This window comes from Arvicola amphibius, chromosome 4, assembly GCF_903992535.2.
Source record: "Arvicola amphibius chromosome 4, mArvAmp1.2, whole genome shotgun sequence".
In the NCBI taxonomy this organism is placed as follows: Eukaryota; Metazoa; Chordata; class Mammalia; order Rodentia; family Cricetidae; genus Arvicola; species Arvicola amphibius.
Window position 1 is genome coordinate 7,154,707 of NC_052050.1, and position 20,503 is coordinate 7,175,209.

The 20,503-nt window shown below is 50.2% G+C and overlaps 1 protein-coding gene across 3 annotated transcripts in view; it reads right to left on the bottom strand.

Moving 5' to 3' along the window:
* The window catches only part of Ttyh2 (tweety family member 2), a 45,281-nt gene that overhangs the window by 24,281 nt on the left and 497 nt on the right, over positions 1 to 20,503 (bottom strand). For all 3 annotated transcript variants that reach the window (XR_005284999.1, XM_038325635.1, XM_038325633.1), the window contains exons 2-3: positions 7,545 to 7,717; positions 3,037 to 3,148 (exon numbers count right to left, since the gene is read on the bottom strand). Coding sequence is in view for 2 of the 3 variants with exons in the window: in XM_038325635.1 (XP_038181563.1) it covers positions 3,037 to 3,148; positions 7,545 to 7,717 (285 nt within the window). In the remaining variant the exon portion in view is untranslated. The remainder of the gene's footprint in view (positions 1 to 3,036; positions 3,149 to 7,544; positions 7,718 to 20,503) is intronic.

Here is a 20,503-nt window from a genome sequence, read left to right on the forward strand (position 1 = left end):
GATGCTAGATTGATTAGATAGGTAGACAGATGACAGATAGGTGTTGGAACACGTCACAACAGTGGCCTCCCTGTAGCTTGTGCTTGCTCACATGGTTCCCAGTCCTTGAGGTTCAAAAAGACAGAGGTGTGATACCCCCAAGATGGACTGTGGCTTTCTCTTGGGAACTGAGGATGAGGGGGACAGCTCAGCTCTTCTACCAGATGGGTCCAAGGACCAGCTAGAACAGCTAGACGGTCACTGTTTCAAAGGACAGGGGTGTGGTTTTCAAATTGTGGTCTCTAGGCCTGCAGCATCACCCAGGGGCTCATTACAAATGCAAATGCTAAGCCTGCCAGAGGTGAATTGGAGCCCCAGCAGGGTGGGGCCTGCTGCCACAAATCCTAACTACATCTAGGTGATTCTGATTAAGTGCCAGGTTGAGAACCCCTGGGGAAAGAAGAGAGAGAGAGAGAGAGAGAGAGAGAGAGAGAGAGAGAGAGAGAGAGAGAGAGAGAGAGAGAACACTAGGCCAGGTGTGGAGTGGTTGAGAGGACCACCATCTCAGGTTCAGGGAACTAGGGAGGGAAAGAATACGGCTAAGACCGAGGCCTGTGCTCTGTGTTCTTGCTCTGAGATGCAGTGTGGGCTGAGGACACCTGTCTGTGCCTCAGTTTCTCTAATGAGTCATTTCCCATAGGCCTACGAGTCCAGGATGGTGTGGTATCCAAACGAAGGGAATGCAGAGGGTCCTTCCCTGGCCTTTGTGTTTGGGGCAGCCCTGGAAGGGCCTCTAGCTGGCCATTTGGCTGCTACGTCTGGGCTGCAGCAGGGCCCAGCTTTAAGCCATCTGGGCTGTTGGGTGAGTCTCCATCCTGACTCTGCCACCCACAGCCTCCCACAACCCCAGCACCTCTATCTCATGGTGATTGCCGTAATTATTGTAATGACACCATTATCTTAATCCCCCAGGGAGAGGGCCCTCTGTAGTTTACCTGCACTTTCCTTGGTGGTAATTCACCTGATGCCATTTAGCCATTTACCTGCAATTTGGACCCCACCCCTTAGATGAGGGGGAAGGCCCTGTAAGGGTCTGTCACCTCCCTGGAGCCCTGGGGCCTGAGACTGTTGGGCACCACAGCCCCTTAGGTAGGAGGGACAGAAGCTTTTCATGGTTGGCAGCACCATCACAGAGCCCTGGGACAGCTGTCCCACACTGCATTATCAGCCAAAGGGTAAGGGGCTATCTCCAGGCACAGGGTGAGGGAAGGTCTAGAGAGTGGGACTCATAGCCAAGTGTTCAAACCTGGCTCAGAAGGATTGGGAGCCTAGGGCTTGTTCCCACACATCTGCAAGTTCCTCCCCAGAGATAAAGACTGAATTTTCCCTTCAGGGAAGATCACAGCTCTGGGGCTTCCCAGCACTCAGGCTTCTCCTCCCCCTTCCAAGGTCACTGATGGCTAGAGAAAGGGACGCGATACGGTGCCAAGGACAGGCAGAAGTTGTCCTTGGGGGCTTGATCCTCATCAGGACCAAGGTGAATAAGAGTGGCCGAGTTCCCAGGGGTCACTTCCCACAAATACTGGGCAGTGCACAAGAACAGCACAGTCTGTCTCTTTAAGGTGAGAGTTCCTATCCCGGCCCCCTCCCCCACCCCCAGGGGCTGAGGGAAGGATTAGAATGGTAGAGGAGCTTAAAGGAGCCTGCCAGGAGGGGGTAGATGAGGTTGTCCTCCCTAGAAAGATGCCCAGGGAGTGACTGATTCCTCTTGTTAGGGCTGGGTTTGGTGGTGGAAGCTGCTGACACAAGTGGGTTTTTTGCTGGAACTTTTGATGTTCCAGAGGGAGCTGGTCTAGAGACGGTCAGGGGCCCAAGGACTAGTTCTGTGTTTGGCCTTTCCCAACAGAGTCCTCAGGAGACAACACATGGAATCACCTAGAAAATCAGCAGTAAAGATTGGCACTCTGCAAAAGTGACAGGTAGGCAGGGACCGGGGTGAAAGAGACCTAGTTCCCGACTCCTCCGGCTCCATCCCTGGGCTCAGCAAGTTAGCTTGTCCTTCTGAGCAACTCAACTTCTCTCCCACTGGGCTGGAAGCTTAGTCTTCCACCATGAGCTTCCAGCGAGACTGTTGCTGAACCCAGAGTCCGGAGACACACACAGTGATGATGGGGACTCTTCCCACCCTTTGCACACCTTCAAAATTTGAGGGTGGGGCAGGGGATTGTTCTTCCACTGTTTCTAAACTGTTTTTCTCCACTTAAATTTTTTGGGGGGTGGGGTGCAGGATGTGTGCCACCATGCTAGGTCCCCAGTTTTCTTTTTGATAGATGGATCAGAACTTTGTACAAAGTACTTAGAACTAACATTTAAAAGTCCACATCTGGGACAGAAGATGTAGCTCAAATAGAGAGCTTGCCTATCATATAGAAGCTTGGGGTTCAAACTCCCACACTGCATCCACCAGGCATGGTAGTGCACACTTGTATTCAAGCCCCAGGTCATCATCGGAGACATTCAGAGTTTGAGGTTAGACTCCTTCTCAAATAAACAAACCACCAACGCTCAGTAGGCTATGCAACAGCAATCCTAGCACTGTGTACACAGAGACAAGAATGTCATGGAAAGTTCTAGGTGAGTATGGTCTACGCAGTGGGTTCCAGGATAATAAGCGATACATAGGGGGCCTCTTGCTTTGAAACCACCACCACCACCACCACTACCACCACCACCAACAACAACAATAACAATAACAACAAAAAACTCTAGAAACCTGTGTTCAAGGTCTCCTTTGGGGACGGGCAAGCATTCAGATGCTCTGCAGACCAACTAGGGGCTGATGGGCAAAGAGCCGCCCTGAAGTCTCCCTTGGCCAGGGTTATAGAAACTGCCTTTGGCAGGGCGACTGCTCAGAGGGCAGCCCAGCCCACAGCATCCACCACACAGCTCTGAAGGGTGCAGCTGGCCTCCTGAGAGCCGACTGGCACCCTTGTTCTGGCCCTGCTGATCTCATGGGCTGTGTCTGTGCCCAGCCAGCCGCCTGCCCACCATCCTTACCAGCTCATCAATTCCAGAGAAGGTGTGATTCGCGTTGTCCAGGGAGTAGATCAGCTGGTACACCCCATCGTTGGTCTCACTGTTTCCATAGAAACCGACACCCACCGCAGCACTACAAGCAAAACCCCAAACAAAGGTGATGTAACCAGAAGAGACTGCACTTATCTCTCTATGTGCACACATGTGTGTGCCTGTGCACCAGGAGAGGATGCTGGTGTCTTCTTCCTCCAGTGCTCTCTGTGTCATTCCCTCGGGACAAAGTCTCTCACTGAGCCTGGAGTTCACTGAAAGGACTATGCTGGCAGCAAGTGAACTGTCTCTGGTCTCCATCCCTAGCACTGGGATTGCAGACGTGTGAGCTTTTATTGGGTGTTGGGAACCCAAACTCAGGTAGGTTCTCTTGTTTGTAGAGCAAGCTCATCACCCACTATCTCCTCCATCCAAAAAGTGCTGTCAATCTTTCTTCCCTGTCCATCCTTGTGCTGAGGGTTGAACCTGGGGCCTCAGGCATGCTAAGCAAACAAACTACTACTGAGGTACAATCCCAGCCCTTGCATTTACTTTTTAAAAATTGATTCTATAGCCGGGCGTGGTGGTGCACGCTTTTAATCCCTGCACTCAGGTGGCAGAGGCAGGAGGAGCTCTGTGAGTTTGAGACCAGCCTGGTCTAGGTAATGAGTTCCAGGACAGCTAGGGCTGTTACACAGAGAAAACCTGTCTCGGAAAAAGAAATGTTTTTAGGACTGCAGAGATAGCTCAGTGGTTAAGAGCACTGGCTGCTCTTCCAGAGGACCCGGGTTCAGTTCTCAGCACCCACACAGCAATTTCAGGGGGATCTGACACCCTCTTCTGGTCTCCAAAGGTACTGTATACACACAGTGCCCAGATACACATGCAGGCAAACCATCCATACACATAAAGTCCCCCAAAAGTGTCTTCAAGGTCATAGCAAAATTGAGCATGTAGAATTCCTCTATTCATGTACAGTCCCTGAGGGTATCCTTTATGAAGAAGCATCCTTGCTACAACTGATAACCCAGTGGGAGCACAGGTACAACCCAAGGCCCACAGTGTGCACGGTGGTCACTCTTGGTTGAAATGCCATGTCTAGACAAGCAGGGTCGGGTATTACCATCAGAGCAGCCCTTGCCCTAAAACTGCCCCGTGCTCTGCTTCTCCCTGTCCCTTTTCCAACCCCAGCCCTGACCATCTCTGTGGCCTTTCCTAGAATGTTGTATGGCAAGAATCACAGAATGCAGCCTCTTCTGATTGGTTCCTTTGCCTCAGTGACAGGCATGCAAGGTTCCCCGGTGTCTTTCACAGTTCAGCAGGACATTTCCTTTAGGCTCTGCATAATATTTCATTCCCTGCATGTTACGCACTCACTCAACTCCTGAAGGATATCTTTGGGAACTGAGAATAAAAGCCACTGCCAACAGCCGTAGTGTGGGCTTTTGATTTCAGCTGGGGAGCTTTATTCTGGGAGTTGGGATGAGGGGGTATTGTCTGAGGGTGAAGGTTAAGGACCACCTCAAGTGAACTGGCAGAAGCCTGATTGTCCTGGCTGGCAACGCACTTCTAAAAGGCACAAGACTGCAGGCAAGCCTGGGGCGTTATGATTTGGTGGCCCTGGCGGAGCCCTGAGATCTGATTTGATATGCTCAATGCCAAATTTCAGGTCCCTCCTGACCTGGCCAAGAACCATGGACTTCCCCAAATACCCCTGATCGAGTTCTCTACTATGAAGTTTTAGCTTCTGCCTGCCTCCATCATTAACCCAGAACCCACTGGGCCCTGATTCACGCTTTGCAGTAGCTGGAACAAGCCTCCAATTCTGCCACAAACTGCATCCGATGTTTCAAAGTGGCTCCTTTGTCACCTCACCTCTTGCCTTCTGCTCTCTGAGATAGACACATGAGACAGGGTCTCATGTTATCCCCAGCTTGGGTCTCACATTCCCAATATAGCTGAGGATGACCTTGAACTCCTGATCCCCCCATCTCCATGCCTGGTTTCCAATATCACTCTGAGCAGAGCGTGGGGAGCTGGTGTGCGTGCGTGTGTGTGGTGTGTGCTCTAGGACCCTCCCTCTACTGGCCTGCCCTCATGTCCTCATTGACCTTATGGTCTGTAACAGCCCCTCCCAGAATTCCTCCTTAGGAATGGTCAGGCTCGGTTTCTCTTCTTTCCTATGGTGTCGTATTGATTTTAACCAAAAGCCAAACTTGAAATCCATCTGTGTGAAATCTCATGGTTGGCTTGAATCCAACATTCCAGCCTGAGTACATCATTTGCGATCTCAACTCCGTCATCCATCATATTCTATGTGGTTCTCCCTTCCAGGGATCACAGGACCAATTGAGCAGCCTCCTGAGTTCTCATCCAAAACACTACCCTGGGAGAAAATAAATGCAAGACACACACACACACACACACACACACACACACACACACACACACACACACAATGATGCTCATCCTTCCTTTCTTGAGACAGTGGTAGCCTGGCTGTCCTGGAACTCGATTTATAGACCAGGCTGGGCTTGAACTCACAGAGATCCACCTGCCTCTATCTCCCGAGTCCTGGGATTAAAGGCGTGGGCCGCCATGCCTGGCTCCCATCAGTGTTCTTTGCATTCAAGCAGTAACACAACCCACTCTGAGTCGGCTTCGCCGCACCGTGGCCCCGTCCATCTTTCTCCACGGCATCGCTGGAGGTGTCAAGTTCGCAGGCGAAACATTCACTCACACACGGAAAGCATGCTTAAGACATAAATTAAAAAACAAACGAACAAAAAAAGGCGGAAGCAATGGCTGGCTTTTACTGCTGATGTCCTCTTGCCTGGAGCCAGCTGTAGAACGCTGCACAGAGGGAATCCTGCCACAACGGCCCCTTCTGTTTTGAGTTTTTCTCTTCTTCCTTCGTCTAGTTTTCAGTTCAGTTTATTCTGAAAACCCATCTCCTGATTTTCCTTTCCATTTTATTTTATAAGCGTGAGTGTTTTGCCTGAGCGTATGTCTAGGCACCACCTGTGTGCCTGGTGCCCGCGGAGGCCCAACGAAGCGTTGGAGCCCCTGGAACTGAAGTCACACACAGCTGCTTGTGAGCCACCGTGTGGCTGCTGAGAAATGAACCTACGTTCTCTAGAAGAGCAGCTGGGGCTCTTAACCGTTGAGCCGTCTTCTCATTCGGCCCCTTGCGCTTTTCTTCACTACAGGTAATAATTGCTGATTGGACTAGACCACTTAGAGCCATTTTTACCTGCTTCAAAATACACACGGCCAAATTATGATGGTGCTATTTGGACGCTGGGTTAGCCAGCATTCAATGCACTTTACTGGCATTTGAACCTGACAAAAGGCTTATCCGGCAGTAACCCTACTGGAAACCTGGAGCACCAGTAGTGTTCTGTGGATCCAGGGATCGCTGCATTAGAGCAGGCACTGATGGTGTGTGTCTTTGGTCCCACCTCTCCCTAACCATCCTGTGATGTCCTACACCGGGTAGAGGGCTTTTAGCACCCCAGTTCTTCACGGGAGCTCTAGCTCGTCTCTGGTCAGACCACCTTCCCATCTGGACCGGAACTCTTTCCTGTAGGCCCTAGCCCCAGCCACAGCTTCACTAGTCCTCGGTCTTAGTTCACTGCTTTGAGGATGGCCTTTCATTTGGCTTCCGAGAGCCCCACACTCCCACACACATGAGATCATGAACACGTCACCACACTCTGTCTTGGCCAAAAGGCAAAAAAAAAAAAAAAACAGTGAATGAATACATTATAATAGAAAAGAAGTGTTCAGGAGTAAGGGGTCCCTCCTGCAGACTAGAGCCTAGGACCGGCCCTTCCAACAAGCAGCAAGGGACTCTTACCCTTCAACGTCTCAAGGGGGCGCTACACATTTGAAAAATTTCTACAGATAGAGAAACAAGAAAAAACACAGCAACTTCCGAACAGAGGCTGCACGCACGCACGCACGGGCTAGGTGTTGGGTGGGTGGGGTGGGCTCTCCCACAGTGCTGGGAGCCTTCATTTCTCAGTCAGAGCACAGGAGAAGGTCTACCGAAGGGTAATAAAAGCTCCTGATCTCACAAGACAATGGAACTGATTGGGGCTACAGACTCAGGGCAGCTGTGGAAGGCGATGGGGATGCAGAGAAAAGAGATGCCCACTGTCATCTGGTCACCTCAGGGAGGAACCCAGGTAGCTGTCAGGCCTGGCCCTAGTCTGGTAGGAGGGTTGGGGGGCACTATGTAGATCCCCATCACCACAGTAGGGACTGATATCCCATGCTAGGTCACAAATAGGACAGTATTCATTTGGGGAGGCAGGTTTGCTCATCTAGGAATTAGCTTGGTCATCAGTGACTGATGAGGGGCCACATGGACATGGGGCGTGTCCTGCTCACAGGCGAGCTTTCCCTTGCATGTGTGTCTGTTGGGTGCCCTCTGCCCACCTGGCCCCTTGCAAGCTGAGTTGAAACCACGGTGTGGCTGCGCACGGGACACTCACCAGCAGAGGAGCCCGGCCACCACAGCTGTCCAGGTGACGCAGCAGGAGTTAGACTGCTTGGTCTGCACTGTGTGGTCCCGCCGGCAGCAGCATGTGCACACCAGGTAAACAGCGAGGAAGATGAGGTTCAGGCCCAGGCCAACGGCCGCTACCACCCCCAGGAAGAGCAGCGACTGTAAGAGAGGGAGGGGCCGTGTCAACTTCTGGTCCAGCAGCGGGGCGGGGAGTCCGGGAGCCTACTGCATCTTTATGCTCAGCTCTCCAAATAAACAGCCTGCCCTCCATGGGTGCCAGCATGGGGATAGTGGAGAAATGGACAGGCTCGGCGATGAGAAGGGTTGGTGAGGAGGGCAGCTGTTCTGACGGCTCATGTTATCAAGGGTCCAGAATCAGCTAGGCAATTCAAATCTCTCGCGGTCTCTCTGTATCTGTCTCTGTGTGTGTGTGTTTCTAGATCAATTTGATAGAGGTGGGGAGATCCACCAGGAACGTGAGTGGACTCATCGGCTGGGGTTTCAGACTGAATATAAAAGAGAAAGCCAGTTGGAACAGCAGCCTTTGGTCTCTCTTAGGTGCTACGTGAAACTAAGCTACAGACACTAAGAGTCACAGATGCTGCCATACCTAAGCCCCACCAGGCCAGACCAATCGTTTTTATATCAAAATGGAATGTGCTTATTCCAAATGCTGGAGCTCTCCAGAGTCCTCAGAAGTCAGCTCGGTGCTATAGGGTGGGTATAAAGGAGCCAGGGTAGATAATCTCTGGGTGTCCTCCTTGCTGTACCGTGCCAGGGACAGTCAACTGACATGCCAGTGTAGCAGTAAAGCCAGAACATGGAGGGGGTGTGGGGATACCTCTTCAGTTCCCCCTTAGCAGCTCAGGGTTTTTGCCTGTTGGGAGGCCTAGGTGTCCCCCTCCACTGCTTCTTCCAATCCCTTGATTTGGCCAGATGGACGCCAGATGGCCCGGGGATCAGTGGCTGTCAGCCAGGGCTGGACCTGGCTCTAAGTCAGGCTCCTGAGCTGACAGCTTCCTGGCTTCCCATTCGGCCTCAGCCATGCCCTCATCCAGAGTTTCCCAGTGGGGGTTGCTCTCTCTAGAGCTTTCATCAGGAAACCTGGGCGGGTGGTAGCAATCATGTGGGCAGGAGACTGAGGCTGGTGGCTTCAGGCTGGGTAGACTGTATAGAGATGAACCCTATGAGCAAGTGCTCAGCTGCCCTGCATCCCTGGGAGGATGCTGGCAGCTCATAGGACTCCCGACTGGGCTGCCATGATGCTAACACTGGGTGGACAGGCTTCTCATCCTTAGGGACAAATCTGGAAGTGATGAGGTCAACTGGGAGGACAAATGAGACGTCTCATTTCACTTAGCAAGTGGCTTCCACTTCCACCTGGGCAACACTCAAGCATAGATGTGAGCTCCTTCCTCCTCCAGGGAGGTGGGAGGTGGGGCAGCATCTCTGAGCACAGCATCCTTCATAGTCCTCAAGCTGAGGCAGGCCTGGACCACTCACCTGCCCCTTAGAATGACCTCAAAACGCTCCTGTCCAATGAGACAGTGGGGAGTCACTGCCCACCTTCCTGGAAGGCATCTTCCCCTGCAGAGGAGGCTGGGGCAAGGGAAGGGTGATTAAGGTTCCTGACACAAAGTCAGCACCCTGCAACTTGCTCTCTGACAGAAGCAGAACACCTCCCTGGAGCTGGGGGACCCTGAAGGCCCACCCTGGACCTAGCTTGTCAGAGTCGGAACTAAGAGGAGTTGAGGATGTGGTCCAGGAGGGGAGTGGTTTGCCTAGCAAGCTGGAAGGCCAGGATTTCACCCCCAGCACTTCATAAAATTGGGCCTGGTGATTCACACCTATAATTCCATGTAGAGGGGACACCTTGACTTCCTGAGAGACAACTCACTTTGAAAATTCTGAGCTCTAGGTGGGCCTGAAGAGGGGAGGATCAGAAGCCCAGTGTCATCTTTGGTTACATACTTGATCTTTGGTTACATACTCCATCTCAAAGGTCAACAACAGCAACAGTGTGGGGGTTTGAATGAAAATGGCCCCACTAGGCCCATAGGGAGTGGCACTACTAGGAGGTGTGGCCTTGTCGAAGTGGGTGTGGCCTTGTCGGAGGAAACGCATCACTGGGATGTGTGGGGGTGGGGCGGGGGTGGGCTTTGAAGTTTCAGAGGTTCAAGCCAGGCCCACTGTCACTCTCTTCCTGCTGCCTGCTAAACCAGATGTAGAATTCTTGGCTCCTTTCCCAGCACCATGTCTGCCTGTGTGCTGCCACGCTTCCTGCCATGATGACAATGGACTAAACCTCTTAACTGTAAGCCAGCCCCAATTAAATTCTTTCCTTTATAAGAGTTGAAATGGTCATGACGCCTCCTCACAGCAATAAAACCCTAACTAGGACAAACAACAAATTCCCAAAGAACAGAACAAAACTAGAGCTGACCCCACGCTAACTATATCTCACTCAAGTGCAGAAGCAACAGATTAATGTCAATGGATGATCCTTCCACACCCAGCAACCCATCCCACCACACACCCCAGCAGTTTAACTTCTTGAAATTGACTCACTCTTCAGGACACACAGAACCTTGGGGGTGCAATTACCACTGTTGGTTTCTTTTGTTGATTGTTTTGTTTTTTGTTTTTTGTTTAATGTGCACTGGTGTTTTGCCATGGGTATTGGGTACCCTGGAACTGGAAATACAGAAAATTGTGAGGTGCCATGTGGGTGCTGGGAATTGAACCTGGGTCCTCTGGAAGAGCAGTCAGTGCTCTTAACCTCTGAGCCATTTCTCCAGCCCCTCCACTGCTGGTTTTTAAACTTAATTATTTTTTATTTTTAAGTAGGGTCTCTGTTGGAGGAAGCAGTTTGTTGGTTCCCAGTTGCGCAGCCCTGAAATAAACACACAGAAACTATATTATTTAAATCACTGACTGGCTCATTAGCTCTAGCTTCTTATTGGTTAACTCTTACATCTTTGACCCATCTCTATTAATCTGTGTATCGCCACGTGGCTGTGGCTTACTGGATAAAGTTCCGTCCATCTGTCTCCTGCAGGACTATATGGCTTCTCTCTGACTCTGCCTCCTTTCTCCCAGCATTCAGTTTAGTTTTCCCCACCTACCTCTATTCCCCACGCAGGCCCAAGACAGTTTCTTTATTAACCAACGGTATTCACAGCAATACAGTGGGGAATCCCACATCAGGTTTCCACACTGTCCTTGAGCTCACTATGTAGCCCAGGTTTACCTTGCCCTGTTGGTGTCCCTCTCTTGTAAGTGCCGGGATGACAAGTGTTCCCGCCACATCCACTCTGTGGCTGGGCATGGTGGCACACATCTGTGCCCATCATCCTAGCAATCAAGGAAGTAAGGCTGGCCTGGACTTCGGATTGAGATCCTGTTTCCAAAAACTAAAAGTAAGCCCCACTCCACTCTTTCCTCACAGGCCCTGAAATTCCACCACCAAGAAACAGGCATTCCCATTGGACAATCTGCAAGCCACTGTGTGTCTATATGCACCGTGACCCGGCAGCTCTACTTCACAGAAAGGAGGGGTATGTCACCCCCACAAGATCTACATACAAAAAAGTCCACAGTCACTTAGCTCAGTGGTAGTCAGCAAACACTGGAAACAGCACTCAACACACGCCTGGTGCTGTAGCCATACGATGGAACACTGCACAGGCATGACAGGGTACCAGCAGCTACGTATGATATGGGTAAACCTAACAGAGGGGGGACGGGGCAACAGACCATCCTCAGTGCCAACGGAGGTGGAGGCGGATGCCACAGTGCCTTGGGTGGTCAAGGGTACACTTGGCAAGGATAATGTATTATGTACAAGGTGAGGGCTGCGGAGAGGATTTGGTGGTAAGAATACTTGCCGACCAATATGGAGACTTGAGTTCGGATCCTGGCTCCCACTGAAAAGTCTGAGTATGGTCACATACATGCACACACACACACACACACACACACACACACACACACACACACAAAACCTGTAACCCCCAGATCTATGGAGTGAAGAGAGGAAGAAGGCTTGTTGGCTTCCCCCACCTTGTTCCAAACATAGTGAGAGACCCTGTCTCATGGAAGTAGGGCCGACTGTGATGGAGACAGACACCCAATGTCTCCTTCTGTCCTCCATGTATGAAAAGGCATGTGCATATGCACACACATGTGTGTATTCACCACCACACACACAGACACAGTTTTTAAAATAAGAAAATTAGCCAGGTGGTGGTGGTGCACACCTTTAATCCCAGCACTCGTGAGACAGAGGCAGGAAGATCTCTGTGAGTTCGAGGCCAGCATGGTCTACAAAGTGAGTTCCAGGATGGAACTACAGGGTTACACAGAGAAACCTGGTGTTGGGAGACAGGGGGATTGATTAAGCTGACGAGTTAAGAATAGACATATTGCATTAAGTTATAATGAATAAATATTACATTTTTATTACATTTATTTAGTTAAGTGTGGGGGCACACACATGCCATGACTCTAGTGTGGGAGTCAGAGGACAACTTTAGGGTGTCAATTCTCACCTTATGCAGTGTGGGCCACGGGTACTGAATTCGTGTCATCGGGCGTGGTGGCAAGTGGCTTTACTCTCTGAGCCATTTCACAGGCCCCAGAAATATTTTCAGTAATAATGACTGGTGTTGCCAAGCTAATGATCCAGCTGCCTTCACTCCCAGGAGGGTCTCCTCTGTGGTCCCCCCAAACAGAAGGAACCATTGACTCTACCAGGTGTCCCCACCCAGGAGGGAGACGAGCTACCGCCTTTCCAGTCTCTATAAACCTGACCCGCCAGCTCTCCACAGCTGGTTGCTGGATTTCTGATTCCTGGAAATTATGAGCCCAGATTTCCTGCGGGGCTCTGAACTCCGGAGCCTGGATTTCCTGGACAGCTCTGGGTCTGGGCCCTCTCCCGGCCAGGCAGTTAGCCTCAATTAGGTCAATAATAACAGGTCAGGGTAACATGGCTGTGAATAGGAAGCCCAAATACAGGTGGGGTGGGGCTGTTAGTTGTTCACTCCAAGAGTCCTGGGCAAATAAAGGACTGGACTGGACACTGGGCTGTCCATGGGCCAAGGGACAGAAAGGAAAGGAAATTAGGAAAGAAAGAGGGGGTGGGGAAGACAGAGGAAAGCATAGTCAACTTGGTGTCACCTGCTGCTCTAACAGGCCATTATGTCTCTGTTCCTAATTAGTGCATGGGCAGGATAGGAGTGGGGATGGAAGTCGGGTGGATAATTCCACACATATACAGGCAAGCGATCGCCAACATCCACATCGCCCTGCGACTCCTGCTGCCCCGTCCCCCATGCTCACACCACCACTGCTGCCTGCCCAGCACCGTGCCCATCATCAAAGCTCCTTCAGTTCTTTCTGGTTTATCATCTGTAGTCAGCACCACCCCAGGACTCAGGTCATGGGGACAGCAGCAGCCACTGTAGACAGACCCTGAGGGAGTACGGACAACCTGAGCGGTGTGCTAGCCTCAGGTTGAAGCAGGTGGCCTCTCCTCATGCTCTATGGGGAGAACTCCACCTCAAAGCTAGGGAAGGGTTAATCCCTTGGGGAACTGGCGTGACTGCCTGATGACCATGACTCCAAGTTCAGATGGAATGAACGGGCTTCCTCATCCCGACCTTGGCTCATCTCCCACAGGGCTGAGTTCTGAAAGTCTCCATTTTCCTCCTCAGATCTGCCTCCAGCTGAGCCAGAGCATCCTGTTGTTCTCCCAGAATTCCACACTCTGTCCCTTCTATACTCAGTTGGGGCTTAAAAAAAAAAAAAAAAAGACAGGATCTATAGCCCAGGCTGGTCTCAAACTGCATATGAAGCCAACAGTTATTTTTTGTTTGTGTTTATATTATTATTATTGTTATTTAGGCAGGATCTCTCTTTCTCTCTTTCTCTCTTTCTTTTTGGTTTTTCGAGACAGGGTTTCCCTGTAGTTTCTAGAGCCTGTCCTGGAACTAGCTCTTGTAGACCAGGCTGGCCTCGAACTCAGAGATCCGCCTGCCTCTGCCTCCCGAGTGCTGGGATTAAAGGCGTGCGCCACCACTGCCCGGCTAGGCAGGATCTTTCTATATCCCTGGCTGTCCTGGAATTTACTGTGTATGCCAGGCTGGTCTGGAACTCACAAAGATCCACTGGCCTCTGCTTTCTAAGTGCTGGGATTGAGGCATGTGTTTAACATATGCAGATTTTTGGGTTGCTGGGGATGTAACTCAGGACTTCGTGCATGTGTGTTAGGCAAGAACTCCCAACTAAGCTACATCTTCAACTTCTCATAGGGGATTCTCAGGGGAGTCTATGAACTGAGACATGGGAAAATCCAAGTCAAATTCTAACAATGAACACCTTCCTAACACACGGTCTGCAGAAGGCCTAGATGGGTGTGCTGTTCACAGACCCAACAAGAAGGACTGTGGACATGAATGACATCATCAGGGTCTGGCCTCTCCTGAGTAGCTGGTGGGTGATGAGGGTGACAATTCCCCAGATGAGGAACTAACTGAAGTTGCTTTAGAGATACAGAGCCCTGGTGTGGGAAGTCCTTCTGTATATGTGTTGCTTTTATTGGGTAATGAATAAAGAAACTGCTTTGAGCCTATTACAGGGCAGAACAGAGGTAGGCAGGGGAAAACTAAACTGAATGCTGGGAAAAAGAAGGCAGAGTCAGGAGACACCATGTAGCTGCCACTGGGAACAGACTAGCCAGACTCTTGCCGGTGGGCCACGAGCCTCATGGTAAAATATAAAATAATAGAAATAGGTTAAATTAAGATGTAAGAGCTAGCCAATAAGAAGCTAGAACTAATAGGCCAAGCAGTGATTTAATTAATACAGTTTCTGTGTGGTTATTTCAGGGCTGAGCAGCCGGGAACAAACAAGCGGCCTCCTACGACACAGTTCAACTTGTGACTTTCTAATTATCCTTAGCACTGCCACTGGGTACCAAGCCAATTGGGGTCTTCTTCCCGTGTGGGGATTATGTCTACCTGCTTCCCACCTGTGAGCTCTTCGGCCCTTTTGCTACTCTTCAGAGCAGGGATCAGATCATCTCCCACTTCCAGGCTTGTTCTCCTGTAGAGGGGATGAGATCTGGGATGGAGAGCTAGGCTACTCCCTGTTATAGACACAGCTCAGTAGAATTTCTGATCCCTGCCCTGTCAGCCTCTGCTGGGGCCAGAGGCACTTTCTCCAAAAGGCTAGGGACGTAGAGGCTTTCTGAGGACTTAGATTCAAGTTCAATGGGGAAAGGTGTGGAGGCCAAAAATGTAGGCCCATTTCCACCTTGTCTGTCAGTAAGAGAGTTTGGAGACTGACAGGCATAATTACAGCTCCTAACTCAGGAGGTGATTGTCTGGCTCTTTTTGAAATTAAGATAGCTCAATACCATCATGATGAGTGGTCAGGATATGCAAATGTACTTCTGTTCCTCCTTTTGTAACTATGAGGTCACCTATAGAGGGCGGTCTTCAGCATAAGTGACCTAGAGCACCCTAGCTACCTAGAGGACAGAATGCTAACGATTTGATGTCTCAGAGTGATAAGGCCATTGGCTGTGTGAGTTACCTTTTGTATCATGTTAATAAAGTCTTTTGTTACCTTCTCCCCCCAGTTTACACTGAGTGCAGAATATGCCATGATGACACCTAGGCGACCTTTGCTAAGGCAGGGTGAAAAAGAAAACCTTTGCACTGGATTATAAAAAAGACCCGACCCTATATTAATTCGGGGGTCGAGGATGTGTTTGTGCTTTTTTTCACAGGAAGAAAATAATCCTGGATGAGATGGCTGCCTGTACAGTAAAGGAGAGCCAGCCCCAATGACATGGGAGCTGCTAATGCCCCCATAGAGGAGTACCAGCCCCGATGACATCACAGCCGCCGAGGATTCCACAGGAGAAGTGAAAAGAGGTTCTTGAGCCCAGGATCCTGACTTCTCATAACCACCATGCTGCAGGCTCAGGAAAGAGGTACCTGAACCAATCATCCTGAAAACAGCTTGCTGCAGTCTGACAAGGGAGAGATCGTGGTGACGGCTGGTGATTTCCAGCCTCCTGATGGACTTGCTACACAGACTTCCAGACCTAGGGAGTCCTGTTTACCATGGAGCTGGACCATAAACACAGACTGAACATCTGACTGTTTACTCTTTTTTTGTTGTTGTTGTTGTTTTGTTTTTTGAGCTCTGTAGCTTTGGAGCCTGTCCTGGAACTAGCTCTTGTAGACCAGGCTGGCCTCGAACTCACAGAGATACGCCTGCCTCTGCCTCCCAAGTGCTGGGATTAAAGGTGTGCGCCACCACTGCCCAGCCGACTGCTTTACTCGTTGGGACACAGAACTCTTTTTGACAGTCTGTTATTCCATCAGCTGTTGAAATATTGGACCTGAGAACTGAGACCTAAACTTTCCCCTCGGGAGAAAGGACTCATTACGAGGGGTGTGAAGCCCTCTTCAGTATGAGGAGGGTGGCCTAAGGGTGTTGCTGCTGCTCAGAGACTGGACAATTACTTAAAAGCAGCAATGTCGCTGGACTCTGACCCATCAGAAAAACTTTTCTTGTCTTTTGATTAGAATGGATTTAAGAGAATTGTGATATGACAAATTGTGGGTTTGTTGTTAATTTCCATTCTAGAATTATGGTATTGACCGGTTAATGTTTGTAACTACTTAGTTCCCTATAAGATGTTAAGAAAAGTTTTGATATTTCCTATGAGCACTTGTATTTGACATATTTATAAGAAATTTAGATTTTTTTGGTGGTTTTTAGAGACACGGTTTCTCTGTAGCTTTGGAGCCTGTCCTGGAACTAGCTCTTGTAGAACAGGCTGGCTTTGAACTCACAGAGATCCGCCTGCCTCTGCCTCCCAAGTGCTGGGATTAAAGGCGTGCACCACCACCTCTCAGCAAGAAATTTATGATGATCCCCCTCTCCTTTAATTACAGGAGACTGTAGTTATTAGTAGCATGATTATTCACAGAACACTACCTAATTGCAGATGAACTCGCTTGACAAAAAATTGTCTCAGAGACACAGAGCCCAAAAGTATTTTTCTCCCTTAATCCTGTTTACAGAGGTCGGCAGTTAGTGACAGGTTTGATCCTTTTGCCCCCCCAGGCACCTAAGACATGGACTTGCATAATTAGAATGCATGTTCCCAAGACATGCAAGGCTGGAAAACGGGGAAGTGTTCACCTAAGGCAGATATGATCGTCTGTCCTGTTGCAGAAGCACAGGCTTTATTAAAATTAATAAAAAAGAAGAATTGCAGAGGCCAAAAAAATGCAGGCCCGTTTCCACCTCGTCTGCCGGTCAGAGAGTTTGGAGACTAACAGGCATAATCGCACCTCCTAACTCAGAAGGTTGCCTGATTCTTTTGAAATTAAGATAGCTCAATGTGTCGGGCGGTAGTTGCAGAGACAGGCTGATCTCTGTGAGTTCAAGGCCAGCCTGGTCTACAGGAGCTAGTTCTAAGCCAGGCTCCAAAACTACTGAGAAACACTGTCTCAAAAAACAAAACAAACAAACAAAAAAAGATAGCTCAATGCTCAATGCCATAATGATGGGTGGTCAGAATATGCAAATGTACTTCTGCTCCTTCTTTAGTAACCACGAGGTCACCTATAGAGGGCGGTCTTCAGCATAAGTGACCTAGAGCACCCTAGTTACCCAGAGGACAGAATGCTAACGATTTGATGTCTCAGAGTGATAAGGCCATTGGCTGTGTGAGTTACCTTTAGTATCATGTTAATAAAGTCTTTTGTTAGCTTCTCCCCCAGTTTACATAGGGTATAAAATCTGTGATAAAATAAATGCGGATGATTTCAGGATTTCAATAATCCCTGTAATAACCCCGGTACTGTCTTATGGTTCCTGTCTTATTGTGTTAAATGCGTCTTCATATTCTTTATTTATATTTCTTCAATTCCCATGCCTCTACCCTGGTAAGAAGTATTTATGTCAAGGCTGGTCCTTGACAGAGACGATGTGGAAGACCAGCAAATCAGAAGAATAGGGACTTCTAAGGTGCCCAAAGTCCCCAGGCAGAAGCCAGGAGTGGTAACACACAACTGTAATTCCAGATCTTAGGGTGGGAGGCAGATGGATTACCAGCTGAAAGCTAGCCTCAACTACACTGGGGCACTTGCCTCAAAAATAAATTAATAAATAAATGAATGAATAGGAGGGGTGAGTGGGGATGTAAGTCATTGGTAGAGTGCTTCCCTAGCACGCGGGAAACCTTGGGTTCAGACCCCAGCACTCCATAAACAGGGCATGGTGACACAGACCTGTAATCCTAGCACTGGGGAGGTAGAGGCAAGAGTATCAGAAGTTCAATATCTTTGCTGTGTGGTGAATTCAAGGCTAGTCTGAACTACACAAAACCCTGTCTCCAATCAATCAGTCAATCAATCAATCAATCAAGAGCTGGCAAGATGGCTCTGCACTTGTTGCTCTTGCAGAGGGCAGGGGTTCAGTTTCCATCGCCTACAGGGTGGCTCCCATCTCATCTGTGACTCTAGTTCCAAGGCATCTAATCCCTCTTCTTGCCTCTGCTAGTCAGAAAAAAAAAAAAAATCCCAGGAAGCAAGCAGGGCCCCTCTTTCTCAGGGAAGGTCTAGATCACAGAACGTGCTTACCAAGTGGCCTGCTCATCAGATGGTCTGCTCCTCTATGCCCTGGTTTTCTTGCTAGGTCCCAGCACACGAGTCATTCCTGGAGCCTAACTGCCTATTTCCAGCCTATCTACACACGTGTGTGAATACACACACACACATGCACGCATGACCGCACGCACACACACACACACACACACACACACACGCACACACGCACACACACACTGACCCTAAAGTCCACATTGTGACTTTCCCATGCATTTTTCAGCCTCCCCTGCTCAGGGCCTTTAGCTCTCTTCTCCTCTGTTTTACAGGGCACAGTCCTTAGACAGCTATCCTGTCAAGACCGTTTGTCTAATGATTGCATCACTGGGTCTGGCCACGTCCTGTGCAAACACCTGCACGCTGCATGCTCTGTAGAATAACTCATGGGATTACATGCAGTTGAGGGGGCAAAAAAAAAAATCACATCTGTCTGTGCTCACACAGCCATAAAACTGGAATCCCACCCAACCAGTGGAATGGCAATGCCCCTGCCTCAAACTATGTTGACTTCAGAGATGCCTCAGTCACTGCTGCCCTGCTTATCATATCTTCCAGGCCCTGGCACAACACTCAGCCTCAAATTAAGTTTGCTGAGCACCAAGATGGCTTATGATAGAAGGCACCCAGTCTTCACTGCGAGTTCATCAGCTGCCTGACTCCACGGCTCAGTACAAAAGAGACCCATGATCAGACAACAAAGGAACCTATCAAAATAGGAGTGGCCTTAACTAACACCCAATGCTAGACTTCTGTGAAGGCCCACTACATTCATCGCACAGGGTTTTACTTCCACTCATAGCTGGACCAGGATGGAAGCAGGGGTGGGATAGGTACAGTGGTCATGGGGAAGAACAAAAACCAAAGGTTTGGGGCTTAGGGACTGGGAGTGGGACTCACCCGACCTGTATAGCTACCATCTAGCCATAGACTGGGGGTGGGTGGAATCAGGCTCGGGCTGTGGGGGTGACGGAGCACCCACCCTCTCCCAGCTAGGGGTCTCCTTGACCCAACTGAGAGGCTAGATTTCTTCAAGGAGAGAGGAGAAAACTATGATTGGGACCCAGAGCACAGTCTCTGGGATCTCTCCACACCCCCAACACAGCTGCTGCTCGGAAACCATATCCGTCTCTTTTCAAGCCCTTGCCTAAGGAAGACTCCCTGGAGCTGTGCCGGTAGTCACTGGTCGGCAGGGAACATGCCTTCCTTCCAGGACCAGACAAGGTGTTTTTTTTTGGGGGGGGGGGGCGCCAGGTGGTGGGCGGATAGTGCGGATCCAGAGAAGTTAGTGCTGCATTGCCTGGGGGTGACAGTACCCACCCCCAACAGCACAAAGGGGTTCCATCCTCCCAGAAGAGCAGGTGCTGACTGCCCAAGCCGGCAAGCAGCAGGGTCATTGAAAGTTATAATTAGACTCCCTGGTACTGGCTCGTGGGCAGTGCATAGCACAGGGATCAGGAGCCCCTGGCCTCAGAATGAGGACTGTCTGGGAGGGCAAATAAGCCACTCCTGGGTACAGGCTAGAGAGGTTCTGCTCGGTCAGACTGCCCCACAACGGCGATCAGGAGATCGTGCCTTGCCGCTGCTGGTAGAGGTCAAAGTCCGACATGGGCACAGAGCTCTGAACTGATAATGGCCCTCTTCCCAGGTTGCCCCAACCCCTGAATCTTTGACCTAGTGAGGGAACTGACTCAGCCGCGGCTGCTGAGGCCGCTGTGGGTTTGACCGCGGCTGAGACGGGCTGAGAGAGACTGTAGCTGGGTCTGGAAGGGGGATCAGAAGCCTGGACCTGCCCACCAAACCCGCAGCGGGAAGGCCCTGTTTATCAGGGACAACTCAGAAATACAGAGGATAGCTGGCACAGGAACTAAGACCTTGGAATTTCAGAACCTAGAGGGTGTAGGGATGCCAGGACAGACAGGACAGTTGCAGGATGTCTGAGACGAGGTGAAGCCACCTTTCTTCCTTGACTCAAATAGGTTTGGGTTCTTGGCGTCCAAGAGGTTAGTGGTGACTAGTCCCGCTGCCTTTGAGAAGGGAAGAGGCCGAGGTATTGGCAGCTGGGGCTGGGGAAAGGAGCACTAAGGACTCTAGACGCTCAAGTCAGTTTCTGTCTAAACTTCTCTCAGGTCGTCAGGATCCGGAGAAAAAGCGTCTGGTGTTGTAGTCTTCGGAAGGGAACTTCGGGGAACCCCTGCTCACCCACCTCGGCAGCCAGTCACCCTGACTCAGATGCCCCACCCCCACCGTCAGTCTC